The sequence below is a fragment of the Amia ocellicauda genome, chromosome 7 (genome assembly GCF_036373705.1).
Source record: "Amia ocellicauda isolate fAmiCal2 chromosome 7, fAmiCal2.hap1, whole genome shotgun sequence".
NCBI lineage: Eukaryota > Metazoa > Chordata > Actinopteri > Amiiformes > Amiidae > Amia > Amia ocellicauda.
Window position 1 is genome coordinate 6,791,411 of NC_089856.1, and position 27,488 is coordinate 6,818,898.

General features: G+C 36.2%; 2 protein-coding genes across 3 annotated transcripts; both read right to left on the reverse strand.

Annotated features, from left to right (window-relative positions):
- Positions 1-3,240: 3,240 nt before the first annotated feature.
- Positions 3,241-11,655, reverse strand: LOC136752632 (zinc-binding protein A33). Its single transcript, XM_066708120.1, has 6 exons — positions 11,066-11,655; positions 9,712-9,807; positions 7,483-7,713; positions 7,250-7,272; positions 7,051-7,169; positions 3,241-5,986 (listed from the first exon to the last, which is right to left on the reverse strand). The coding sequence occupies exons 1-6, from the start codon at positions 11,468-11,470 to the stop codon at positions 5,427-5,429; spliced, it is 1,434 nt and encodes a 477-aa protein (XP_066564217.1). The 5' UTR covers positions 11,471-11,655; the 3' UTR covers positions 3,241-5,426.
- A 7,795-nt stretch (positions 11,656-19,450) lies between these two features.
- Positions 19,451-27,232, reverse strand: gipc1 (GIPC PDZ domain containing family, member 1). Of its 2 annotated transcripts, none has more exons than XM_066708121.1 (7): positions 27,091-27,232; positions 24,534-25,128; positions 22,483-22,668; positions 21,667-21,847; positions 20,876-20,988; positions 20,718-20,799; positions 19,451-19,930 (listed from the first exon to the last, which is right to left on the reverse strand). In XM_066708121.1, the coding sequence occupies exons 2-7, from the start codon at positions 24,816-24,818 to the stop codon at positions 19,779-19,781; spliced, it is 999 nt and encodes a 332-aa protein (XP_066564218.1). In that variant the 5' UTR covers positions 24,819-25,128; positions 27,091-27,232; the 3' UTR covers positions 19,451-19,778. The 2 variants fall into 2 exon arrangements, with proteins under 2 accessions (XP_066564218.1, XP_066564219.1); XM_066708122.1 differs by lacking the exon at positions 27,091-27,232 and adding an exon at positions 26,972-27,081.
- Positions 27,233-27,488: the final 256 nt, after the last annotated feature.

Consider the following 27,488-nt stretch of genomic DNA (forward strand, 5'->3'; position numbering starts at 1 on the left):
TTGGATCACTCAGTTATTAATGGACACCAAATGACAAGATGTGTATTGAATGGCCTCCTCATTTGTAAACTTTCTTATGTATGTTCTTATGTAAGACAGTTTACAAACGAGGAGGCCATTCGACCCATCGTGCTCATTTGGTCTATATAATACAATTGCATGGAAACTCTAAACCGCTTTAGGGAAACTCTTGGTTTAGTTGGATTTACTTTTATTGTAAATAAGTATTGTATTGTTTTTATTGTAAAACGATTTGGGATGTCTGGGCATGATAAGCATTATATGAAATTATTATTATTATATATCTTTTGCCACTTCTTGTAGATAACAATTTGTTCAAGATTTGTGATACACCCGAGATTCAAGTTTGTGTCTTCAGTTCAATACTAATATCATCTCTCTATCTTCCTGTAATCAGAGGCAGTGCTGGAGTCTCTGGGGCCCCGTGCTCAACCATTGATCGGGGCCTCCCAATACGGGGGGTGCTAACATAGTTTTCACCGGTGGGGGGGCGGGCTGACGGAGTTTTAACAGATCGCGTGGGGGATAGGGGGGCCTGACGGTGTTTTATCCGGTGTGAACAGGAGCGGGGGCGGGGTGGGGCCCTTGGGGGGGCCCTTTTAAAATTTAAAATTTTAAATATTTGATGACTTGTACTTAACTGTATTTTTGCACTTTGTTTTGCACTTATGTTGTAAGTTGCCCTGGATATGGGTGTCTGCCAAGAAAAAAAATAAAAATAAAAATAATAATAATAATAATAATAATAATAATAATAATAATAATAATAATAATAATAATTTATTTTTGATTAAGCAAGTTCATCTCTCTTGAGATGTAAATAGGTTATTTATAATATGTGTAGATCTTTGTTTTATGTTATTCAGCCATTGTCATTACTATGCATTACTAAAATAGATTTTCTCTTTTCCACTCTCTCTGCTAAAATAATATACAGAGAGTGCCACCTATGTCTGGGGAAAAGCAGAGGAACTTTTGCAGCTAATGCTAGACCAATGATTCCCAACCCTGGACCTAAGGACTCAATAGCTAGTTTGTGTTCCAAATAAGATCTCAGTTCCTTACCTGAACTACTAATTGGTCTAATCAGAGTTTATGAACAATTTTAAACTGTTAGAGACAGTTTAATTAAGTTCATGTTAAATATAAAGAGACAGTTAAATTAAGTTCATGTTAAATATAAAAGTATATAACTGAATTATCCAGCATGTTTTTATGTTTTCAAAGTTAATAAAAAAATTAGCAGGTTCCAAATTGCTTCTGCAGGTAATGTATTTTAGTATATATTTGTAATGTGCATATGTGTGGAATGTAAGTTGTGCAATGCAATTTCACAAATGTCCACATGATGGTGATAAAGTTCTACAATGTACTTCATAAATGGTTTCTTCATGTTCTTGGCTAAACATACTAAAAGGTGACATTTTGATTGGTCCGCAGCAGGCATGGTTTTTATTGCAGTAACTTGCCTTGATTGAAATGGATTGATTGATCAAATTGATTGATTTTATTGATAGATCGATTAATAAACGCCTTGTCATTCTTTTCTCTATTGCATAATTATTATTGTTTTAAGATGGGGTTCCCCTTTCCAGTTTTCAGTTCAAGAGCTCAGCAGGAGTTATTTTAAATTTGTATCTATTTCAACACTGGAGGCAATGCTTAAAGTAAGACAGTTAAGCAAATAATTCAATATTTTAGCTCAACAAGGACAAGGTTAAACAAGAAGAACTAGAAGCCCAGTCAGCTAATAATACTTTTTTTATTAATCCCCTGAGCTCAATTGAGTATACCTGCGTCACAAGGGTCCCTACTCAGTGTGATCTAAAGCTCTTTATTTACATATTTAACACATTAATACGTTGTTATTGTTCTGTTTGAATACATTCTTATATACTTTAGTTATCCTTGTGAATATTAACTTATGAACATATTATTTATGATATGAATGCAAGCTAATGATACACAGATTAAATGGACTGCAGCACCAAGGAAGACTGTACAGACCACAAAGCTATGTGATGCATATGCACTGAAAATGAAATAATATATATTCTACTTTTAGTCTCCCCTGAAGTCTATTTTTATAGCTGCTTTTTAACTTTGATTAGCATTAGTGGATTTTCTTTTAATCTTCTCTTTTAGTGTTTTACACCATAAAGGTTGAGGTTGAGATCACAAAGGGAAAGCATATTTATTAGTATTTATTTGTTTTGTGCTAAAAACCTGTCTTTTTAATCTATGGAAACCACTGATTGGTATTGTTTTTTGTGATTTTTCACCCCAGGTGTGATATCTTCCTTCCACATTTCCCCAGTCAGCCACCCGAATTCTAAACCCAACTTCTGACATTCCACAGCAACATGTGCAATCATCCAATTAACATGTGCACTTGTTCCATCAACCCTCCTCTCCCATTGCTCTACACTCCCTCCTCCATCTCCTACCTCCCTTTGCTCCACATATTTATACCCCTTTGTTTCACTTGCCATTTGTGATGTCTTAATTACTCCTAGTATGATTTCTGATCTGTATATCCTGGTACCGGTTTTGACTAGTGCGTGTTTGTTTTGATACTTGAGTCCTGGATTGCCCTCTCTGAATGGTTTGCCTGATTGCCTGACTGTTTGTCTGCCTCATCAACAACTCTCCTGCCTTCTCTCCATTGTTCCCGTCACTGGCTCTTGACCCCTTGTTTGCCTGACCACTCTTTTCAGCTCTGTGCCTGGGTTCACCTCTCCTGTGCAACGCCTGTCATCACAGAAGGTTCCCCTGTCCAGCAGAGGGGAAGATCTGAACAGCTGTGACAACAGCGCAGCTTGAAAGTTGCATTATTGCTATATGCCAGAGCTGTAGTCCCAGACTTCTCCTACCCCTTATATACTAATTTGCATCTTAGTCAGTGGTGGGTGTTCTGTCTTTTTATATTGTGTAGAATTGTATCATGCAAAATTTTCCTTGATTCAACTTGGAAATAAAATTTAAATTATTATGGCACCTCTGGTCTGCCTCACTATTGTTGCTCTAATGTCACAAGTTCCTAAGTATTGTGAATAGTTTGATACTAAGTGTGTGTTGGGTCCTGGTGCCTGCTCAGTGGGTTGTGTAGTGGCCTACAATAGGCCCACTGGTGACGCCTGCAATAATCTATCACTTGTATTCAAAGAATGCATTAATTTTAATATTAAACTAATGAATACAGTGTACAGCATTTGATTCATACTGCCTTTATTTAGTTTTTTTACAAGAACAATAATTTTCATCTAATACTCAATCAAAATTTCAGTATGTTCAATAATTGGGGGGAAATCTTTTGAACCCTGGGCAAGGTTTTGTGTTATTATAAATATATTTCTCATTAAAGTCATTTAAATTATAACATTAACACATTTTATATAATTTTAAAAAGTGGCTTTCTACCATTAACAAATGTACTTTAATTGTGACCGAACAGAGATGGCACACAGTGTTATATTACAGTATTTAAAATAAAAAAAGAAGTAGATCATTTCAACCACTTAAAGCATTAGTAAAACAATTTAGCAATCATACTCATTGCTACAAAAACAATACATTAATTGCGTCCATAACCGTATTAGCAAGGTAACATAAGGGAAAGTCAAATTGAAAAATAGATGCTAATCATAAAACCACATTCAGTCTATCTTGCTTGCTAGCAGCTAATCTCAAAATTCTAATTCTAATTCAACGTAGACCTTGCACAAATTATTTTACATTCCCATGGCTGTTTATTTAAATTGGTTCCTCTGAAGGCACTTGCTCTAAATATCCACTTATAACCTCAAGTCCTTTACATGCCTTTACTGTAATCATAGTAGCAACTGTATTACCTTGAGTGGATTGATTGTGTGAAATGTAAATAACTATACTGTTTCTAAGAGATGACATTTCTGAATTGTGTGCATACATGATTACTACACTACACACTAATTTCACTTTCATCATAAAGTTTATACACAAAGTAGTAAATAGTAAAGGTGAACATTCTGCAAACAGCCAATGAAATCCATGTTTTTATTATTTCAACTGACCCCTTTTCTAATACTCATATATTTCCAATTTTAACACAAAAAATAGCTTATCATGTATGTTGTTAAAGTGATTATAACTTGTACAACTTTTGCAATAGTTTTGATCAGACAAATAATAGCTAAGCTATCCAATCATGTGTGTCTTTGTAGACCACTGTCCTTGCAATGCAAACATCTCCACTGATTAACTGATTAAATACAGGAGAGTCATTGAAGGTCTATATGTGTCTCATTTCTCTGATCTGAATAGCTTTCACTGGTCTTCAGTGTCATGGTGTGATTCAGTTTTTGTAAGAGACCAGTGTCTGCCCAATTGGCAGTTTGTAGTGTGCAGAAAGGGTCTTGCCTTGTGATTACGAAGTCCCCAATGGCAGTGTACAATTGATCAAGTAGTCCCAGGATCAATGGGTTAGAATTGGTTAGAACTGGTTCCACCACTTGACAAGCCCAGATAATATATTTTGCTGCCTGGGAACCTGCACATTATATACATGAGAGATACCAGTTTCCAGTGTGACAAGTAAATGTCAGATGATTACCTACAATCTTCTTCTTGCATATAACAATGGGTCTCAGATTCCCAATCTCTCCAACAATCAGACAACCTAATTGTAAATAGATACAATGTCTTCATCTGTAATCTGTATTAAGGTACACGTTTTCATCTCTTTGTGGTTCTCTTCCAGGCTGATGTTGTGTATTGTGAGTCTTGAGTCTGACGGCTCCAAAATAGATGCAGTTCAATTTGGCCCAAAGTCTGCAAACGAGTTTCCAAACTCTGGAATGTGTAGAAGGGCCTGGGATAAACGGTTCTATCATGGATGTTGTGCCTTTTCCTTGCTGAGTTTGCCAGCATTATGTATTATTCTTTATATATTTTGACTTTTCATGTATTGAGACATTAATGTGCATTTTCAATTTCTGGATTTGGATCAGTGTATAAATATACAAATATATATATTCAGCAGGTATGTTTTCAATTCTGTAAGCCATTCACATGTTAGTGTGGGCCTTCACTTGGGGATTACTGTTAGAGATAGAAAAGAAGTGATGCTTTAGAGCTGAACCTATATATAAATAGCTTCCATTTCTTTAAAGTTACTGTCAGAATGTATATGTTTATAAAATGGTCTCTGGTGGTTTAGAATGTAAAAAGGGGCACACCGAACAATAGACAGGAAAGCGGATCATGAAACAAATAATATACTGACTGATTCCCATTTAAATCTTCATGGAAAGTCATAATTGTTAAAAGTGATTAAAAAAGGGTAGTTCAGGGCTTTGTGGTGAAGTTCAGCTGCAAACTCAAATTTAATCTTGGATTTAATGTGAGGGGGAAAAAATTGCTCATCTTCACCATATGGCACTATTCCACACCACCACCTTAGCAGGGCAGATTTTCAGAGGACCAGGGTTATTACCATTTAAATTCACCCCAGGACAGAAAAATGGAAACACTCTCTCAGTAAATTTGTCATTGAAAGTGTAGAGTGGCTTCATGTCATTGGAATCAAAGAATGACACCTCCCCTCTATCACAGTCCAACTGCACCCCGATTTTCTGGGGTTTCCTCTTCAGGGTGAGTCGTGTCCTTGGTATGGTCATGGCTATGTAATCTCCTGAGCAGAAAGATATTGTCCAGAATCCTCCATCTGGGCTTCCAGAGATTTTTCCTTTCCTGCTGATGGATTCATTGGCTATGCCCAGAACCCAGTCAACTTTATCCCCTACTTCCACCTCCCAAAAGTGTCTCCCTGTGGTAAATCCCTCAGAGCCCAGAATGAAGACAAAGTGATCAAAGCGCTCTGGGTTGTCTGGTACCGCCTGAATCTCTCCACTATTTTTCACACTGGTAAGATCAGCAGTCAAAGTAAGCCAGGCATATGCCGTGTTGGGGTCCAGAATCACAGGATCTAAAACAAAAGAGTAATAAACATTGACTTGGATGAGGCCTCCAAGTGACTCAACTAAGAAATGACTCTGCTCTGAGCATAGGTGGAGTCCTATAGTCCAGATGGATCTGGGCTTTGTCTGCTGATGTGAATCCCCCACTGGGTGGTGCACAATTGGCACTGAATGACCGGGATGGGGTGTTTCAATTAAGGCAGGGTTTCCTTTTGATTCACAACAGTGAGTGAGTGATTTCTGTGGCTGACTGGGCATTTATGAGGCTAAACTTTTGTCAGTTGGAGTTTGTGCTTCCCATGATTGTATAGCATTGCTGATTTTGACATATACCTACAGTATGAAAAGAAGGTAGTGGGTTGACAGAAAATGCATATTGTGGCTCTACCAAATTGAAATTAAGAGAACCTGTCTATTTATAGATCCACCAACTGCATGCATTTCATATTGCCAAAATATTAACTATATATGGAGAAATTGTACTGTTATTTCTTTGCCATGCCTATGACATCATAGATCAATGCTGTTTAGTTATCGGTTTGGGAATAATTGTAATAATAAACCAAATATAATTTGTACTAATTTTTCCTTCTGTGAGAGGTCAAAGAACACACCACAGTGTATGAGAAGTGACCTTCAAACAGAGTGATATTTTGCTGGGGGTGTGGGGAAACTGCATGTTAAAAATGGAAAAACACATACATTTATGTTATGTAAACAACTGAAGCAACTGAGAACTATAGTGTTTCAGGACTTCAGCTAATGTATCAAGTATGTTGTAAGTATTTTGATCATTTATTTGGATCCAAGACTGGATCCAGTCCCCCCCCCCCATCCCCCATACAAGGGCTAGAGGCAAGTCTTATATGGAAACACTCAGCACAAACTGGACAAATAACATAATTGTGTTTGCCCCACCAGAGTTAATACACAAATCAAAAAAGTGAAGAAAAACAAAAACATTTATATTAGACTACCAACAGCCGGAATAACTATATACAAGTAAAGAAGAATACTAAACAGGGAAACAGAATTACAAACACCTTTCCTCTGCTTTCCCTCCAGTACTCACTATATTGAACAATCCCCAGCATCTTCTCCCACACTCTGTACTTCAATGAGCCCAGGTGTTTGGCAACATCTATCAGCGCTCCTGAAACCCCCTCTGGATCCTGTAGTGGGCACTGGGCTCTGCAATCATAGTCAGGAGTCAGTGCTGTGTGACTTTGGATTTGATACAATAGAAACGAGACAGGCTGGAGTTTACATACCTGCTCTTTGTCTTCTTGAAGTTCTGAAAAAATAAATATATCTAAGTTCAGTTTTATAAAACCACAAGATTAATAAATAATAATAGTAATTGGCTACACATGTGTATTTAAGGATAATGTTTTTGGTGGGTGTTGCATTTCACTACAAGACTGAAAAGCACTCTGTATTTAAATGTGCTCATAAGATTCTGACAATCTCTAATTAAATATGAAATTGAAAAGGGAATCCTCACCTGCAAAAACACTATATCATTAGTTCTAATGTCATTATCCACAGCTATGATTGTGTTTGAAACAGAGAGTATTTCTCGTGTAATGTTCTGTATCTTTCTCTTCATCATTTCACTCTTCTTTTCCTCTTCCTCCCTCAGTGCTGCTATCCTGGCTGCCTCTTCATCTCTTAGAAATTGGTGTAGTTTCTCAAAATCCTTCTTTATTTGTTTTACTGTTTGGTGTGCTTGGATCTGTGGAAATAACACATTCTGGAATATATGGTATGTATGGTATGTAAATAAGTGTCAATTTTTCCCTTTATTATTTTGCTATTTTTCGGTATACTCAGTATTATTGTTTATTTGTACAATGACACTTTTCAGTAACACATTGCTCCAGAATTTATTTCAAGGGTTAATGTATCTCAATGTATATGTACCATAGCTCCTAAATTTTCATTTATTTGACACTTGAGACAAATTTAAACAGGTATTGTATATAACTATCAAATCAGAAGCAACTATGAGAACAACAACCAATATGGTGAGTAACAACACACATTCATGGCAATACTGTTTTAAGGTCCTGCAAACTATCAGTTATGATGACTTATTATGTATTAGTTTTCTCATCTGATTTCATATCCTAGGTTGCTTTTACAAAATGTTATGTTCTTGGTTGACTATCTATTTATTTGCAAATTCGTCAGATATCATGATGTTACTGTTCATGTAATTTGCTTGGATCAGTGTGGAAAAGATGATTAAGTGTACTACTGATTTCCCTCAATAGTGGCTTCGTGTAGCTCCTGGTAAGAGAGATATTTCTAAATTATTCAAAATTAGACCCACAATCCAATATTTTGCAAAAGCGACCTGGTAAAGTGCATATATATATATATATATATATATATATATATATATATATATATATATATATATATACACACACTCACCTAAAGGATTATTAGGAACACCTGTTCAATTTCTCATTAATGCAATTATCTAACCAACCAATCACATGGCAGTTGCTTCAATGCATTTAGGGGTGTGGTCCTGGTCAAGACAATGTCCTGAACTCCAAACTGAATGTCTGAATGGGAAAGAAAGGTGATTTAAGCAATTTTGAGCGTGGCATGGTTGTTGGTGCCAGACGGGCCGGTCTGAGTATTTCACAATCTGCTCAGTTACTGGGATTTTCACGCACAACCAGTTCTAGGGTTTACAAAGAATGGTGTGAAAAGGGAAAAACATCCAGTATGCGGCAGTCCTGTGGGCGAAAATGCCTTGTTGATGCTAGAGGTCAGAGGAGAATGGGCCGACTGATTCAAGCTGATAGAAGAGTAACTTTGACTGAAATAACCACTCGTTACAACCGAGGTATGCAGCAAAGCATTTGTGAAGCCACAACACGTACAACCTTGAGGCGGATGGGCTACAACAGCAGAAGACCCCACCGGGTACCACTCATCTCCACTACAAATAGGAAAAAGAGGCTACAATTTGCACAAGCTCACCAAAATTGGACAGTTGAAGACTGGAAAAATGTTGCCTGGTCTGATGAGTCTCGATTTCTGTTGACACATTCAGATGGTAGAGTCAGAATTTGGCGTAAACAGAATGAGAACATGGATCCATCATGCCTTGCTACCACTGTGCAGGCTGGTGGTGGTGGTGTAATGGTGTGGGGGATGTTTTCTTGGCACACTTTAGGCCCCTTAGTGCCAATTGGGCATCGTTTAAATGCCACGGCCTACCTGAGCATTGTTTCTGACCATGTCCATCCCTTTATGACCACCATGTACCCATCCTCTGATGGCTACTTCCAGCAGGATAATGCACCATGTCACAAAGGTCGAATCATTTCAAATTGGTTTCTTGAACATGACAATGAGTTCACTGTACTAAACTGGCCCCCACAGTCACCAGATCTCAACCCAATAGAGCATCTTTGGGATGTGGTGGAACGGGAGCTTCGTGCCCTGGATGTGCATCCCACAAATCTCCATCAACTGCAAGATGCTATCCTATCAATATGGGCCAACATTTCTAAAGAATGCTTTCAGCACCTTGTTGAATCAATGCCACGTAGAATTAAGGCAGTTCTGAAGGCAAAAGGGGGTCAAACACAGTATTAGTATGGTGTTCCTAATAATCCTTTAGGTGAGTGTGTGTATATATATATATATATATATATATATATATGTAGTACTGCTTAATTGGTGTTGTAAAATTGAACATGATAGTTACCTTTGTGTACTGCGCCGTGTCATCACATTCCTGTTTGATTTCATAAAGACGTGCCAACTTTGATTTCAAGGGATCCAGTGCTGTCCTGAGTTCCTCCTGAAATGTTACATAAGAAGTTCCAATTGTTCATAACCTCCTTACAGTTCATTGGAAATGCAGAGAGAGAATTTTAATTCCAGTGCAGCTCATTTCACCATGCTATGGGAGTTTACTACTATTCAGTATTTTAAGTATATTGTTTTAGGATAAACTGTTGAAATAATGGTAAATTATAACTTAATACTACAAAGGAATATCACCTGAACATGTGGCATTTTGCTTGAATGTGCAATAAATGTAGGCCCATTTTTTAAGAGTGCCCATTTAAACATATTATTTATAAATTAAGAACCTGTTATGTGTCATAGTTTAGATCAGTGAAATGATTGCGATAACCAAGAGACATTTTGTGCCATAGAGGAGTTATGAGTATTACTTCTGTCATCTCTGGACAGTTGTAGTTATGTGGATCTTGAAGAATAACTTACTGGCTATGGTGAGGTACAAACAACAGAAGTGGTTTAGGAAAGAAACAGCACCTATATGGTTCAAATTTTAAATGTGCAACAATACGAACCCATACTAGTACCATTCCAAATACAGTCAGTTGTGATTTTGCTGCAGGGCAGTCCAAGGTTACATTAGTCTAACTTGAAAATATATTTGTAGAACAGTCCTGTTTATACAGGCTTTAGTATTGATCATAAGCTTGACTAATTGTAATCCCTTTTTATTTATGTGTGGCCTTTTACTTTTTATCAAATTTTTATCAGTACACAATTAGTGTATGTTTACAAAATATTGGATTCTAAGCTCAGATCACAAAACAGGTTTTTCAAGTGTACAAGGTTCATTGGTTTAAAAGTAAATAGATTTTGATTGGAGATTAAAAAAGAAAAAACACTCCGTTTAATAACTTCTTCAAAGACACACTTTTTCTGCACTATGGTCTGGAAATCTTTGTAATTGTCAGGTGTAATCCACTATTCAGCTGAAGGAAAGCACACAGCTGGGTACCATGTTTAATTTCTCAAGATTATTTGTAATTCATATCACTTTGCCCTCCAAATGTGCTGGTTCATAGCTGTGATGTCACCACACACTATTTTGCAGACTCTCCAAACCTTTGAAGGACAAGACACATTAATCCTATTTGAAATGTGCACATAAAAAAACTATAACAAACACATGCTTATAATACACTTCAGCTGTTGTGGAATTAATTTATATATGTGTGTTTGTGTGTGAGTGTGTGTGTGTGCGTGTGTGTGTGTGTGTGTATAACTTTTTGGGAAGTAAACTCAAGTTTCCAAACCTTATAATCCAGTGCAGCCTCCTCGACTGGACAGACCTTGTGAGTGTTATGTTTTTTAGAAGCGTGGCAAACAAAGCACAGAACTTCTTCATCTTCCAAACAGAACAGCTTCACTTTCTCACAGTGCAGGGCACACAGTGACTCCGAACCTCCTGGATGTTTTTCGCTTTTATCTTTTACAAAGGACTCTGAGACATGCTTTAAAGCAAGGCTTATAGGAGGGTTGTTCAGAGACGACCTCCTCCTGCACACTGGACACTCCCGGGCTGGCTTCTTTTTCCAAAACTGTTGCAGACAGGTCTTACAGAAGCTGTGGCTGCATTTGAGAACAACAGGATCCTTGAAGATTTCAAAGCACACAGGGCAGGAGAGCTCCTCTTCCAGAAGACAAGACTGTGTTGACATTTCTTCACAGATATTCAAGTGGCCTTTATATTCTATACACTATTCCCTAAATCAGCTCTCTCAAACCAGATCAGGTAGACCCTCTTTTTAAAACTGACACTATACTGTTTCCTTCTCCTTAATCCATGGTATTTAGCATTCTTAGCTGGGTTATACAACGGACCTGCAACAAAGCATATAAAGAGAATTATTTTAGAATAACAACTATAACTTACTAAGTGTGAATGTGTATTTGTCTAAATAAGTAGCATCAGAACAGTTCACTCATTTATCCAGGGGTGGGGCTTCCTGATGTTATGTAAACAGTACAGGAGGAGTGTTCTACTGAAAACATTCTGTTTTAATGTTTTGAAAGTTTTAGATGTGACTTCTATCACTGTAATATTTTTTGTTTGTTTTTCAAATACATTATTTGTATTGATTTCTTAGCATATTATTACAGTCACATTATATAATTTAAGTCATTAAAGATTGTCCTTACACTATGCTTTTCTGTCAGTTGCCAGACAAACAATTTAACTAAGCATGACACAGATTTCCATTAACTATATATAAATATACATCCTTGCTTAAAATAGTTCCTATATGAGTTGGTGTTGGATTATTTTCAATATCACTTTTTCCACAAAAACAATTTGCTACATGTTCATCCTCTGACTAAATTACACACACATATTATTATTATTATTATTATTATTATTATTATTATTATTATTATTATTATTATTTTTATTTCTTGGCAGACACCCTTATCCAAGGCGACATAAGTGCAAAACAAAGTCCAAAATACAGTTAAGTAAAAGGCATCAATCATTACAAATTCTAATTAACTAAAACATAGCAATTCAAAATATAATATATTTTACAATTTACAATTTACAATTTACACAGGCAAGTACAGTAAGTGAGGTCCTGCATCCTGGGCGGTAAAAGCTAAGTGCTATCAAGATGTAGGGTCACAGTTAAAACAACAAAAGCATTGTATGATACAACAAAAACCTCCCATTCAATCATACTACCCACACCAATAAAAAGGCTTAAGTAATCTTGTTGCCAAAATACAAATACCCAAAATATCACATAGTTTATGCTTCATTGGAATTGAAAGCTGAAAACAAACTCCGAGCCAAAATAAGATGTTGCATATAAAGGTGTTTGTGAAAAGAGGTCAAAATCTAGAGCAAATGTCAATTTACAAACTACAGTGTGAAAAGGTCAATATCTGATGAAAGTAATTAACAATGTGGGTGGGGGATATCTGTCCTTCGTACTTAATAACAGATTGTAAACAGTAATTTCTTCCTAAATTTTATGACCAAGATAATGTAGTTCACATACACTTAATGATTAAGTCACATACAGCGGCTATAGAAAGTCACCCCTCTTAGAACACTGTTGTAGTGTAATCATACATTTCATTTACTATAGTTGCTGTATATTTATCTTGCACTGTATTTTGATGTAATTAATAAATAATTAAGTTACTTTGACAGGCATCATCCAAATAAATACTGTTATTAATATAATATTTGAAACAATACATATCTTGAGTGAAGCCTAATCTTTAAAGTTCATTGTGATGTAATCTGCAGGCATCATAGATCCACTCCTGTGCTCTGCCACTGAGAGGACATCAGAAGTCACGACATCTGAGTTCTTTGAATTTTAAACTACCAGCCAAATATGCTGCCTCTTGTACTAGGCATTTTGTATTAGGATTGTAACCTGACACATAAGATGCAGACAGTGATGAGGACTTTATTGGCAGCTTTTGGCCTTCTTTTATTGAGTGGACATGTGGATTACGAATACAGGCTGCCAGTCTCTGTGGAGAACCCCTTGTCGATCAGTGAGGCTGAACTCAATGTACGAAATGAAGGAGAGCAGCGGTGGCTTGGGAGAGGGATGTTGGCGGCAACAGCCTTGAGCTTGCCCGTTGAGTCTACAGCCAACTGGGGCGAGTTTTTCATCACAGTGTCCATACCCAGCAATAAAGTTAAGGTAGGCTTTCTGATCCTTAAGAAGTTTGTTGCTTTTCTCCATCTTTTGTATCACACACTAATCTCGATACAGGTGTTTCACACAGAAAAAGGTTATTCAGTTTTTAACTTTGAATAATACAGATGTTCTTTACTTCCATCATCAATTGAATTTAAAACATTTAGTATATGAGAAATTCCAATTAAAGTAAAGGAAATTCACCCTAAAATCATAAGCAAAACAAAATCAAGCAAAAGTATGGGATTGTAAGTGCAAGATCACCTGTTTTTTCTTCCTCAGCACGTCTCCAAAGACCAAAACCCTTTTCTGTCCCAGCTGTCCATGTGAAAGACAGCAACACTGAACTGCTGGACAGAGCAGTAACAGGAGATGGAGCAGAATTCATTGTAAAATCTAAAAAGATTATCATCACTGTACATCAGTAATTTATCAAATCATTATCGTTTAATAAAATAACAAATAATGTGTTTCCTTTTGACTTCACTAAATACTAAACTCAATATATATATATATTTTTTTACTAGAAAAGATTCCTTGTAAACTCCTAAACCTCCTTTTAAAACATGTATCCACCACTGACATAGACATTAGACACTTTAACACAGAGGTACACAAAAGCATCATTGTGTTTGTTTGACACAAATTACCCAAATATGTATTGAAAGTGAATGGATTTTATTTAAACAGCAAATATATATATATATATATATATATATATATATATATATATAACAATACACGAAGGAATAAATAAAACATGCTATTTCCCATTGGGTGCATGGATACAAAAACATCTGCAAATCAAATGAATGTGTGTATTTCGTGTTATATTGATCATTAGAACATGCATGGGTGTTATAACTAGAGTGCTGTGTTTTATGAAACCTTGTTAAGGCTGCACTTCATTTGTAAGGTGGCCTTGTAGTCTGCTTATATGAAACAATCATTGATTCATAATCTTCCTTTAATCATCTAAATAGAACACCAAGTGCCCCACTGGCTTATGCATGGCTCAGGTGGCAACTTTATGGATGACTTCATATTGGATTACTTTTAAATGGATGCAAGCAGCTTGTGTGCTTTCAGAAAATGATTTGTGCAGATGTTACTGGCAAGATTTATTATACGGGCATTACATGTCAAATGTTCTGAATTTGGCAAAAAAAATTATGTAATTGTATTCCTTGATCACTGAACTGACATTAGCAGAGAAATTAACTTAAAATGCATTTGAATATTTCACAATGCCCTGTGCAACCGTTGAGTAATTCACAGTGCAGATGTACTGTATTCGATACTCATTGGAGAGCAAATAAAATGTGCAAAACATACTGATCTCTTCCATATGTAGAAACTTCAGTAACTACAAGTACACTGTCAGACATCCTGCAAGTCGTACAACTTTTGTCTTGTAATATCTACCGCAAATTGCTGATTTCCACCTTTTCAGTTGACTTGCTGTAAAAAAACAATCTCACATTTATCACTTTTTTCCAGGGGAATATCAGGACAAACAAAAACACAAACAACATCTTGGCATATGTTTTTACTGGAGGAGGTTTTCTAATAGCAGTCAATGAAAGCCCTTTATTTCTGGTAATGTTGGTCATTTCTTGACTTTCGAGTGAGGTCTAAAAGTATATTAGGCCTACAAGTTGTGTAAAATAAATTATACACATCAGTGCATGGAATCACATGTGCATATGCATATTGTTGAGTGCATTAGCTGAATGAAATGCATTGCTTAGTTTTGACTATGGGCCTAGCGATGTTTCTTTTAATGCATCAATTTATTAATGTACCATTTATACTAATCTTAATTCAATTTTATTTTTTGAATTAGTCAAGGAGCAATTTGTTGATTTCTATTTCTATTCCTATAACCAGGGAGGCCACAGGGACATCTAGGACATAGCAGTTGAACTATAATTGGGGGGCAAAAAAAAAAAAAAAAAATGCAGGGACCTATTTTTAACTGGGATATGGTACAGCGAAAATATAAGTAATTTCAAGAACACTTGTGACCTTTTAAAGCTGTTTTATGGTGAAATTTAATGGAGGTATTACAACTGTTCACTATTTGTTCTATATAACATAACACTGACATAAAATACATTTTGATAGTACTAATCCATACTCCCTTTCCCTCTATAGTTCTGGTCAATATCTTCAGGTCCATTCCTTACACTACAGCAGCACCTAGCATAGCTTTCAAATTGTAGTGAGGAAATACAATTGACCTCAAATATACCAGTTGTTTAAGATCAGGAAAAGGGATTCATTTTAATATGAATACTTCAAATGCCTACTGCATACAAAAATACACATTGCAACAATTTTTTTTTAAAACAATAACAGTAGTACTTATTCAAAGAATGAAAAATAAATGAAATGCTGGATCATGAAATCCAAATTCTGCCACACCTCTTTAACTTCATCTGGAGTTAAAATAACAAGTATAAAAGTGTAAATTTGACACAAGAAAATGTGATGTGAAGAATATAGGATTTCAAGTAAACCACATTTCAAAGATTAGATTTTAAACCCAACAACAATACTCAGAAAGGAAACAGTTAAAAATTCAGTCTTCAGCATTTAGACAGCATGTGCTTTTCAATTCCTTAAATTACTCTTGTATGAATGTATACTGTATTAGAATATAACTGTTGCAGAATGCTCTTTAAAAATAACAATTTAAAAACATTCAACAGTATACAAGTACATTACTCTCCTAGACCCTACTTTCGTTAATGTTATTAAAAAACATTTTCCAATACCAATCCTTTGCAAGTACTCTGGCTACATGCTTTAGTGTATGCCACCATCACTTTCACAATTACTGATCGGGTTGCAGAATGTTGCTGGTCTCCTTTTAAACGTGTTTTTCTAGCCCATAAAAAGGTTAGATTTCTCCAACAGAATGGAGGCAACAACCATATTGTATCTATACTACCCATCAAACGAAGACTAGATTTATTTTCATGAGTACATTACTTTCAGCAAAAATTGATTGTGTCATTTTATCCTGTTTGTTGAGGAATGCAATTCTAAGTTTCCATATAATGATCGAGATCGAGAATTTATTGACTATTGAAATTGTAGCATTTCAATCAAATTCATGTTCCTAAATCGGATTTAGCCTATTTGGTTTAGACACAAGTTCCTTTTAACATCAATCCAAAGACGTTGATTATTGAAACTGTGGAAAATAATGAAAAAGTAGTCTCTCCCCCTGCATGTATGTGCCCATTATTGAGTTTTTTCTACTCTAAAATAGAGAGTACTGTTAGTGTCCTTTACTGTTAACCTAGAGGGAAAGCAGGTCCAATAGCAGCAGCAATTATAATTTGGCACTCATGCATACATCACGATTGTCAATTTCAACCACAGAGAGCCTAAAATCAACCCAGATCTTTACAATTGCTTTTTGACTTAAGAAAGAAGAAAAATCTACCAATCATAAAAAAAACAATACCAGCCTGCAGCTTCTACATAACATGATCTCAATACAGGTATTTACAGATGTTTATTGGGTAGCAATTCAAGTGTTAGTTTATTCCCAGTTCTCACAAAATGCAGGAATGATGTGCAAGTGTTAAATTAACTTTTTTTCTTTTCTTTACAATTTTACACATTACACAAGGATTGATATGGTAAAACTACTTAAACCAAAACCAATTACTACAAATGTGAAGGATAACTAGACAAGTCAAAATAACTAACAATATTTAAGTTTTTTCTCCCTGATTAGGCCTTTTATGCATTTTTTACACTTTAATGCATTTCCTTCAGTATTACCATTTTATAAATTTATTACAACTAAAAAGATGAGTCTAGTATTGTAGGAAAAAATCTGAAACCATTTTCAACCCCTTCATCCACTTCCATTATCATGATAATCCAGTGCTCAAAAATAAAGGATAAACTCCACTTCCCAGTCATGTCTGAAGGTATGAAAGCTATGAAAGCATAAGAAAGCATAAGCAAAAAAAAAAAAATAGAATGACACATGGAAACAACCATAAACAAGGGTTTGAAAATGCTACAGACATGACAATCCATATGAAAACACTTTTCTTTCTGCTGAAGGACATACACAAGTCTGCAAGTGTAATTTTGTTAAATTTACTGGTGGTCAATTCTGGTACTGCAGGTTTGCCTTAGATATTAAAGGCTAAAATATGGTGAAGCCATTAGTTTAATGAATAAGCTGAGCACACACAAGGCATTAAAATCAATATTAGAACATAGGACGCTTACTGAGCAGAGGTAATTAATATTGTGAAGTTCGGGATGTTGAAATTCTCATAAAAATACCACTTAGGGAGCACTGTGAAGACAAAAGTGGGGATGGACTTTGTTCTTTGTTCTCAAGGCACTTGACTGACCAGCCAATCAGGTACCATTTCAATCATCTGCATGACCCACCAACTCCCTTTCTTCCCAAGCCTTCAAAAACAATCGACCTCATAAAGAGAACTGGACACTCTTTTGAACTACAGATCTCATTATCCATCAGTGGTTTAATTAAAGATCTCCAAGGCAAGTGCCACAAGGTTTATGGTTTAATGGGAGCAATTTATCCCTCCTTCTGAGGTTTGAAGCAGACTATTTAGAGAGGCTTTGAAAACCTGTTGGACTTGAGGAACTTCACAGCTTCGATGGAGAACAGAAACAGGACCAAAGGCATAGATTTACCACTACCTTTACACATTTGGTCCATGATATTTATACACCTGCACAAACTGTAAACTGAAACGAAGAAAAACAAAAATCCCTAGCAGGGATAAAAAGTGTCAGTTCATTCAGAAGACAGAACAGAATATATTAATAGATAATTATGCATGCAAGATGGACATTTCAGCACTGTAATGCAGTTTAAGTCAGTGGTTCAAAGAAACGGCACCAACACAACATGTAAAATTAAGCTGTACTCTAAGCAAAATGTCACTGTGCTCTTAAGTGTAACAGTCACTAAGGTTTGTACATAATATACCAAACACAATAATAATTTAAATTACTTTAGAGGTTTTTCTTTTTTTTAAATGATTAACTAAATTTCTGAAATTGTAATGTTTCTTTAGTTTTTCAAAATCCTAACATTTGAGAATTTAAAAACAAAAATACAAAAATATTTTGGACGTAATCTCTTTCAAAAAAGAGTCTGACTTAAAATGTCGGAGACCAAGTAAAAGCTTAAGATAAAATGACACCTTGTTAATTTGAGTAGGCCCTCACATTGTGATGTGGGGATTTAAGTCTTCATACGAAATCTGAATTATTTAATTCGGGTTTTGGTAATTTTTTCAGCAAAACTATAAAGTTTCATACAAACCTCTCCCCAAGTAAAAAAATATATAATAAAGCAGCTGTTTTGTAAGTAAGGACTAGACTTATGAGGTAATGGTTATATTCACTTTGTTATATGATTAAAAATGTTTTACTGTTATTGCCTGTAAGAACAGTATTGTTTGCGTTTTGTTTACACAGTGTTTTACTCCTTATTTCGAAAATAAAATGAAACTCGCTATGTATTAATAGTACATCTTTTAGAACACCATTACCTTTTAACAGAAATGCTACAAAAGGATATCAAATACTTTGCAATGTTTTGTTTTGTAAATCTTATTTTCAGACAATTATTAGACTTATTCAGTTTCAGATTAACATCCTTAACCAATATTGAAACTAGAAAAACTAAATGGATTGGGGGAAGAAAAATAAAAAAATCTTACATTATTTTCTACTGACAGTGTCCATTTTTTTTATATATATATATATATATATATATATATATATATATATATATATATATATATATATATACACAAAAAAAAAATCAATGGTCTGGGACAGTTTTTTTAAACTTGTAGTGTATATTAGAGGCAAATTGTAATTAAGAAAATATATTTAAATCTTGAGCAAACTCACTGACCATTAATTAATGTAAGCTTCAGAATCACGACTTGGACAATAAAGGACAATAAAATGAAGCTTTTAGTACATAACTTCCACCCCCTTCAGCTCTGCATCACTACTGAAAAACTTGTAGTAGTCTGTTATATTGACATGGCCTTTTACTGAGCAGTATTTTATTTAATATATATAGAAGCACAAAGGTAATTGGGGGCAGGACTAAAGTACTACATATGTGGTAGTTCTGCCCCTGATTACCTTTATTCTCTCAAAAAAACGGGGGCAACCTCTTGGAAAGAAAAAAAGAAGAAAAAAAAATGTACAATGGAATTTGGTGTTAGAAATACAAGAAAAATGTCTTCTGTTTTGGAGTTCACACCCTTGTCCTTGGCTACACTCGCCCCACTTTGGCATCCCCAATGGCTCCCCACACATCGAACACAAACTCATCAGGGAAGGCAAAATCACCCAGGGTCTCATCCAGGGCCTCTGCAAACTCATCTGGGTTTTTTTTGTCTTTCCCTAGCTCCACCATGGTCGCTGCTGCAGAGAAGAAAAATCATTTCAAATTAGACATGCTCTTGACTCATTTAGATTGATCTGCTTATATGCAGTAGATTCTACTTTTTTTTTGTTTTATGAATTGTATTGTACGATTGTAGTGTATTTTCTACTTTGTTACATTTGTTGATTTTAGTTTAAAATGTTGTAACACCCAATATGTCCTACTGATAACATTGTATACTACTGAGCACTTGGCCATGCAAAAGAGACCTGCATTGTATGGAAATAAAGCATAAAGCACCCAACAACAATTGCGGTTTCCAATGCAAAATATGGCACAAGTTCCCTCTGTCTAACATAACCCAGACAGCACTGGTACAATTGGGCAAATCCTAAAAAATCCCAAGCACATTTATAAACAATAAGTAGGATTGAATATCCTTTTTCCATTTTCATCCCTAGGGTGTACTTAAAAACAGAAGAAAAAAAATCTTCTTTCTATGCGATTTAAATAAATACTTCTTTCAGTCATAAAAAAAACTGAAGGCAAGAAATAAGACTAAATGTACCACATTCTACATTAATAAAATAGCCTGCATTTATCGAGTTTTAAAGAGAGCCTAGATTCACATTATAAATACGGAACAAGGCAACTAGATTACTATTCAAACTGAACATCCATTATTTTACGTTTCATTACAGAAGCCTTCAGCCATTTAGCTTTTTAAAGTTCTGCAAGTGAAAATAGTGCCTTTGTGATCTTTAATTTATAGAAGAGAGCAATGTAAAAATGTTACATTGCTGTTATTCTAGACTACATGCTCACCTAGCTCACAATCCCGAATTCCCATGTAGCTTTCCAGAAGGTCATCCACCTTCTCAATGGCTTTCTCTTCAAATGCAGATGGCTGGAATTAAAAATAAATTAAAATCAGAATGTGTCCCAATTCTTCAAACATTCACACACTCAGGAGTCAAGCTCACCAGCTCCTCTACAGTAGCTGGACCCTTGGATCGGAGGCGAAGTGTCCCCCGTCCTGTGCCCAGCTGTGATGCAGAACCAGACCTTGCACCTCCTGAGCGCTGGCTGATCATATCTGAAACACAAAAACACCCAGGTTGAGAATTTCAATTAATTCCAATTTTATAGTACCATTTAACAGTGACCACCACATTAAGCCTGTGGTCTTGGAAAGGTATTGTATATTAAAGTAATTTAGCACTAAAAATACAAAATTTAATAGGCATTTCTTCCATGACAAACATGGATAGAAATACCTGCCCAAATACAAAGACACTAGAGCTTCTGATACAGTCAGGAAAAAAAGATCATACAAATATTGTGAATTACATGCCTCTCACTACATCTAGGATACTTTATTTATCAATGTTATTATCATTATACAAACTGTATAACTGGTAACTGGTTTTGTCTTCAGTTTAAATTGAAAAGGTAGAGGGTAAAATATTGTTTACTAAAGATTCTAAATAATTATGAAGCTTCTTCCAACTATAACACTCTGTAAATCTAGCTGCAATTAGGATGAGACGATTTATGATACAATTTATAGTGTCAGCAGGAAGTGGAGTTCATTCAGGGAGACTTTTTATTTTACGTCTCAGGATAACAATTTGTGGCAGGCAGTGGAAAATATAGATTTTTAATCATGGTAGAAACATCAAATTAAAAAAAAAAGTATTAATACAATCAACCTTCTAAAGAGCAGTGACAAAAACAAGTGTAAAATCCATAGTTTATCTGTACAAAAACTTACCAAATGCTTTCATGGGCTCCACAAGCTTCAGACTGAAGTCTCGTCCTTTAGGCAACTCCTTGAGCATTTTAGCCACTTCATAGTGCCGACAACCAATCAAGCCCTGGCCATTAATGGATTCGATCATGTCCCCTACATTGATAACTTGAATCCTGTCAATGATGCTCCCTTCTCTTATTCTCTGAAATACAAACAGCCAGCTTGATTATATTAAACATAGGTTTATTATAGAATAACTTTTTCTGGGATGTTATAATAGTCACATCTTCATTTTGCTTTATCCACTCGATAAAGCAGACAGTGTTAGTTCTTGGACTAGGGCTTCCTAACTTTTCCTAAACCTGAGCCTATCTAAAATCTAGTACAGTTTTCAGACCTCAAAATGCTGCACAAACAAGCTCAACATTTGTCTGCATCAACATTAGTTCTGCATTATAATGTTTGTTTATGCTTTCCATTTCAAAATGTAAAAGCATTTCAGATTCACTTGATCAAAACAAATGTCAATAAATAAATACTGCTTAAATACCATGAGTGACCTAATTTTCCCCGCTTTTAGAAAGACATTCTATGTATGTGTAAACACAATGGCAGTGGCATACTTAAAATAGATTTTCCTCCATTCATTATTTTGCAACCATTATGGAACTACTTTGCTGCAATACTGTTGAGAACATTGAATTTAAAAAAGGACAGGATATGTAATTATTGCTATAGGACCAAACTCTGCATCTTATCCTTCTCTTGAACACCAGTGGTAGTCACTCATGCAAGATGCAGAGGAAGAAAGCAGTAGGATTTGACCAAGCACCACACCTTGATGAAGGCATATCCAGCTCCATTGTCAGTGATAGTGAGACCCAGGGCATCTTCACTCTTGAAAACATCCACCTCCTTGCGTTGACCCTTAATGTGGGCAAATATGAAGTCCTCCAAGCCAATCTGACCACCAAGTAGCTTCTCCATGTCCACTTTGTGGGTGTTGAGGGTACAAAACATTACCTGCAAGAGACACAAGAAACACAGTCAGACAATCTATCATCTACTGCCGTGCTCTGCAACCCTGGTCTTGGAGAGCACCAACCCAATTATATAGAGCACTTTTTAAAGACTGGGAAAATGTGAAATATTGATAATTTATAAAGAGAACTCTGACCCTTGAGGGCTGATGTGTATTATGCCTTTGTTCTAAACTTCGTAAATGTACCAAAACACAGTGTTTAACCAATTTGTTTTTAAAGGAATTAAGGGAGATCTACAAAATCAGTGCTGAATAAAAGCCTCCCCACAATTCCTCACTGAACTTCTGCCTTGGGCCATCCTTATACCATAAAGTATAAAGTTATAAATGGCTTCACAATAAATAAAAAATAATAATCTACAAATTATAGTTTTTATTTTAAGTGTTTAGTTGTTTGACATTTGCCTTTTCCATCTTAACATTCTGATAGGTTCATCACTTTAAAAGGTCAAATTTCAAGATGTCAGATTAATGAAGGATCACAGGGAGTGTGCTGGGTATTCCTAGGTACTTCCTTTCAGAGCAACAGGAGTTTGTTTACCAAGGGTTTCAAGCTGACTAAGATCACGATGAGAGAGCCAACCGGTACTGAATGGAAGCTTATGTTTTGTAAAATAAATATATTTGACATACAGCTTAAGTTTAAAACTTGTTATTCTTATTGTTGGACTCTTGACAATTACAGGCACATAACTATAACAGTTATAGCAACAGGTGGTTTATTTAGAACACTATCAACCCCTACTATTTGCATCATTTCATGTTAGTCATTTATCTTTTGTAAAACTGCACTTAACTGTCATTTTAAAAGTTATAACTGCTTTAGGTGGTACAAAGCTACTTTAAATAAATGCCCAGTATGCAATATTCGTCTATGCACTGCAAACCGCCAGCAGTCAAGACAACAAACTTGAGCTGAGCATGAGCTAAGAATGTGGACTTAATTGTTTAATTAAGACCAAATACAGCCTTAGAGTTAAACTACAGGTGCCTAAGGTACAATGGTTCATTTTAAGTTCCAGAAGCTCCTGAATGGCCAGCCCTAATAGCTTTCCGATGTATTCTACTATTCTTACTGGTGTACAACAAGTCCATGAAGGAAATGTATCATAGATGTATGTTACATACATCACAGTCTGTGTGCAATTCAAATTAAAGTAAAATGAGAATGCATTAAAAAACTCAACAAGCTGGGGTCAACTGTTTCCACAGATAATTGCTTTTTCCTTCCTCAATTATTCATAGCTGTGCTTATTCCAGATACAGCTTAGAGCCTTTATTAGCTTTTATGTCCTCCCCTAACTATAAAAGCAAATGTTCAATGTAAGGGGTTTGCTCAAATATTTTCCAATTCAAGACACTGCCTAACCACAAGCTAAAAATCGTGTAGTGATGTAGGTAGTCCTCACTGAGCCTGCAAGATGTGTTTGAAACCAATGGTTCTAAGAGTCCAAGGGTCCTAAATAGTCTACAAATAACAACCACAAATATACAGATTTGTATTCATATTATAATAATTAAGGTGACTGAAAGCTATAATTTCTCAAGATTACAAACTTAATAACTTAAGAAATTTCCTCCAAGTCAATACTAACAAAGTTAATTTTAGTCGGACAAAATCCGTGAATTTAACTGGTTTAACTCATTAATAGAAAAAGAAAGCCCTTGAACAAAAACACACTTGATTCCATGTAACAAAATAGACTATGTTGAGGTAAGTAATTCAAGTCAAAATTGACAACACCTACCAGATCAAGTTTTCCAGTTTTCAACAAACAATGCTATAGTGTTTTCTGTAGTTACACACTTCAGAGAGCAAGTTGACCCAAGTTCAGGCACTACTCACCTCTGCTGCTGCGATCCCAAAGGCTTCTCCAATTTTGCTGTAGAGTTCCCGGACATTGCTGAAGCCTTCTATCCTCCCAGTGGGGCTGCCATGAGCCAGCTGGGTGTGGAAGACGAGCCTGGGCCGCAGGCCAGGGGGAGGTGGTGGCAATCCGGGCTGGAGGCCCAGTGTGCCCTCTGCACTGCCCTCCAGGCCTGGCACGTTCATACCCGCCCTGATGGGCTCAGCCTCTTCATTTTCCACCAGCGGAGAGGCCTTCTTCCTCCGCCCAAGTCCGAGAGGCATGACAGAGGCCTCTTCGTCTGACTGGTCCTCCCCAACAAGGAAATGTAAAGGCTTACACAGGCACTCGCCCAACTGCACTCATACCAACTGGGCACAGATCACACCAAGGCAAGATGGCACACCTCCACATTCAACTGTTCAACAGGGAACCCCCACGAACTCTGAGAATACACCAAGCGTGCGTATGGGAGAAAAGCAGCCACACTGGCTAGACCTCCCAGACACAGCCCATGCAGCGTCGTGGCTAAAAACAAACTATTGTGTAGAAGCGTGACTGGAAGGCCACTGGAAAATGAAGTCCTGATTGACCCTGAAACAGAGAAAACAACTTAGTTCACCTAAAAAAAAATGAAGATCTAAATTTACCAAACTGCACTTGAAGGATCTAGCATCTGCCGGCATGTGCTGTCAACATCATCTTTCTTTAAATACATAGAATATTTGTTTGCAAAGCATTTGATTAAAAGAATGAGCAAAACTCTGACAGATAGATATATAGATGCATTAAGTGTTAAGTGTACTCTCCTGATTGTGAAAGCAAGATACATTTTCAAAACTAATCACCTCATGGCTGGTGAAAAATAACAGTTGGTTAAAGCATATGGTTAAAATTGCGACAACAGAATGGAAATGGCATAGATGTTAAATTTACTAGGATCTAGGCCAACCCATAGCCTAAATGAATGCTTCAATCTTTTTGATAAGTGGCCAGAGATTTGCTGTACTATTTCTATCACAGTGCAGTTTCCAGCGTGGTGAGAAGTCATTATCTTCCCAATTCATCCTGTTAGTTCATCACAGCTTTTTTTAAGGGATAGAGAGCAGGACTCTTAACCAGAAATTGCAATATTGTAATGTCCTGGCACTTCACGTTTCTTCCAGAATATCATAATGCGGTTGAAGAAATCCAATGTCTATAAAGCACATAGACCAACCTCTGGTACACAGCATTACTAGCAGACAGAGGCTTGTCCTTTTAAACCTTAGCGTATAACCACTATGAAAACAATAGAAATTAGGCTCTATTTAAATGATGTGCACTGTGGTAATCCCAACGAAAAGCCATGCATAAAATAAACATTGGAGACGGAAACAGATTCATGAATAATGTACAATCCAAACTAAAAATAAATAAATAAAAAAGCAAGCAGGAAGCGTTTAGAAAAGCAGCACGTCGTGACAGCCAGCAAACGGCTCACTTTATCAAACAACTGAACTCAGACAACAATAAAAGGTGTGTCTGTTTTTCTTAAGGGTATTATGGCCTCTTTTGAAGCAAACACTACACTGACAACACCTTTTGGGCAGAATAACAAGCTATGTGAATTTAGCAACCCAATAAAAAGTTGAATCTGTGCGCAAACAATGACTGTATTGCATTCTAGTGTTGATGTTAGATATCCAGGTGAAACCTTAACACATACAGCCATACAATGTATTCAAATCTTGCTCCGCCTGATAAAACTCATTGAAATGCACTCATTCAAATGTTATCGAAGCACTACATTGTGATCAATAAAACAAATACATTCAACAACAGAGCATACATGGCTCGTTTTAATAGTGTTTGAACAATATATGCCTATAATGCATTAAATCCATGTACAAATATCCATTCAATGTTTGATGCTCTAATCATAAAAGAGAGGCAATAACTTTAAGGACAACAACATTGTAGGTTACAATCCCCGTAACAAATTCACAACAGTCACGGATTTAAATAGACAAAAATAAATGTAGAGTTTTGGCAGAATCGTGGTTTTATTTGATTCCGATCCGTTTCCATTAGGCTACAGGTTAAGACTTAGTTTGGTGTGATTTGATACCCAGTAAGGCAATATATTAAAACTAGACACGAAGACTATTTACAAGTATTTGTCTAGATATTGTCATCTTCAATTGTCATAGCCAAGGCGTTGACTGTTTGAATGACTGCTCCACGAAAAGGGAATAAGAAGATCTTTAAGTTTCCTATAAGTAAAATCCAGAGACAATTGTTTCAATGCAGTATACTGACTTGATTCATGTATATTTAAAAAATAAACATCATTAAACGCTCTGATGTTTTAGAGGGGGACTGTAACTTTCAGATAAAATATAATCACAATCATACAGCTTTTAATTAAGACACACCCCTGTTTAACGCAGCTCACCAAACAAGAAACCCCAGACGGAACAAACAAGATTTTCGCAGAGTTTCGGTTGGCCGTCTCATTCCTCGCCTTGGCTCATATGTCTCCCAAAAGAAACGATCCCGGGATCACTAACTCACCAAACTGGAGGGGATCAAATGAGGGTCGTCTTCCTCGGGTCACACATGAACCGGAGCCAAATACAGTATTGTACACGGAAAGAATGAACAGCCCGAGCAGCCAGGATCCATCCGGCAGGTGGGATTTACTTTCCCAGGGCCAACCAGAAGCAGCTGCGCGCTTTCAGTGACCAATGACACGCAGGAAACAGCACCGATTTCCTGCGGCCCGGTCCTCTCAGCCAACCGAGTGATTCCCGGAGTGTCCCGCCTGCGAATGAGAAATGCGCTGAGAGCGGGTTAAAGGGCACCCAATGCAATGGGTGTAACTATTACTGTACCACGATCCTCACATAGTGCAGACAGTCAGTGTTTGCAATAGAGATTTATTTTTATTTTTAATAAAGCTGGCGATGCTG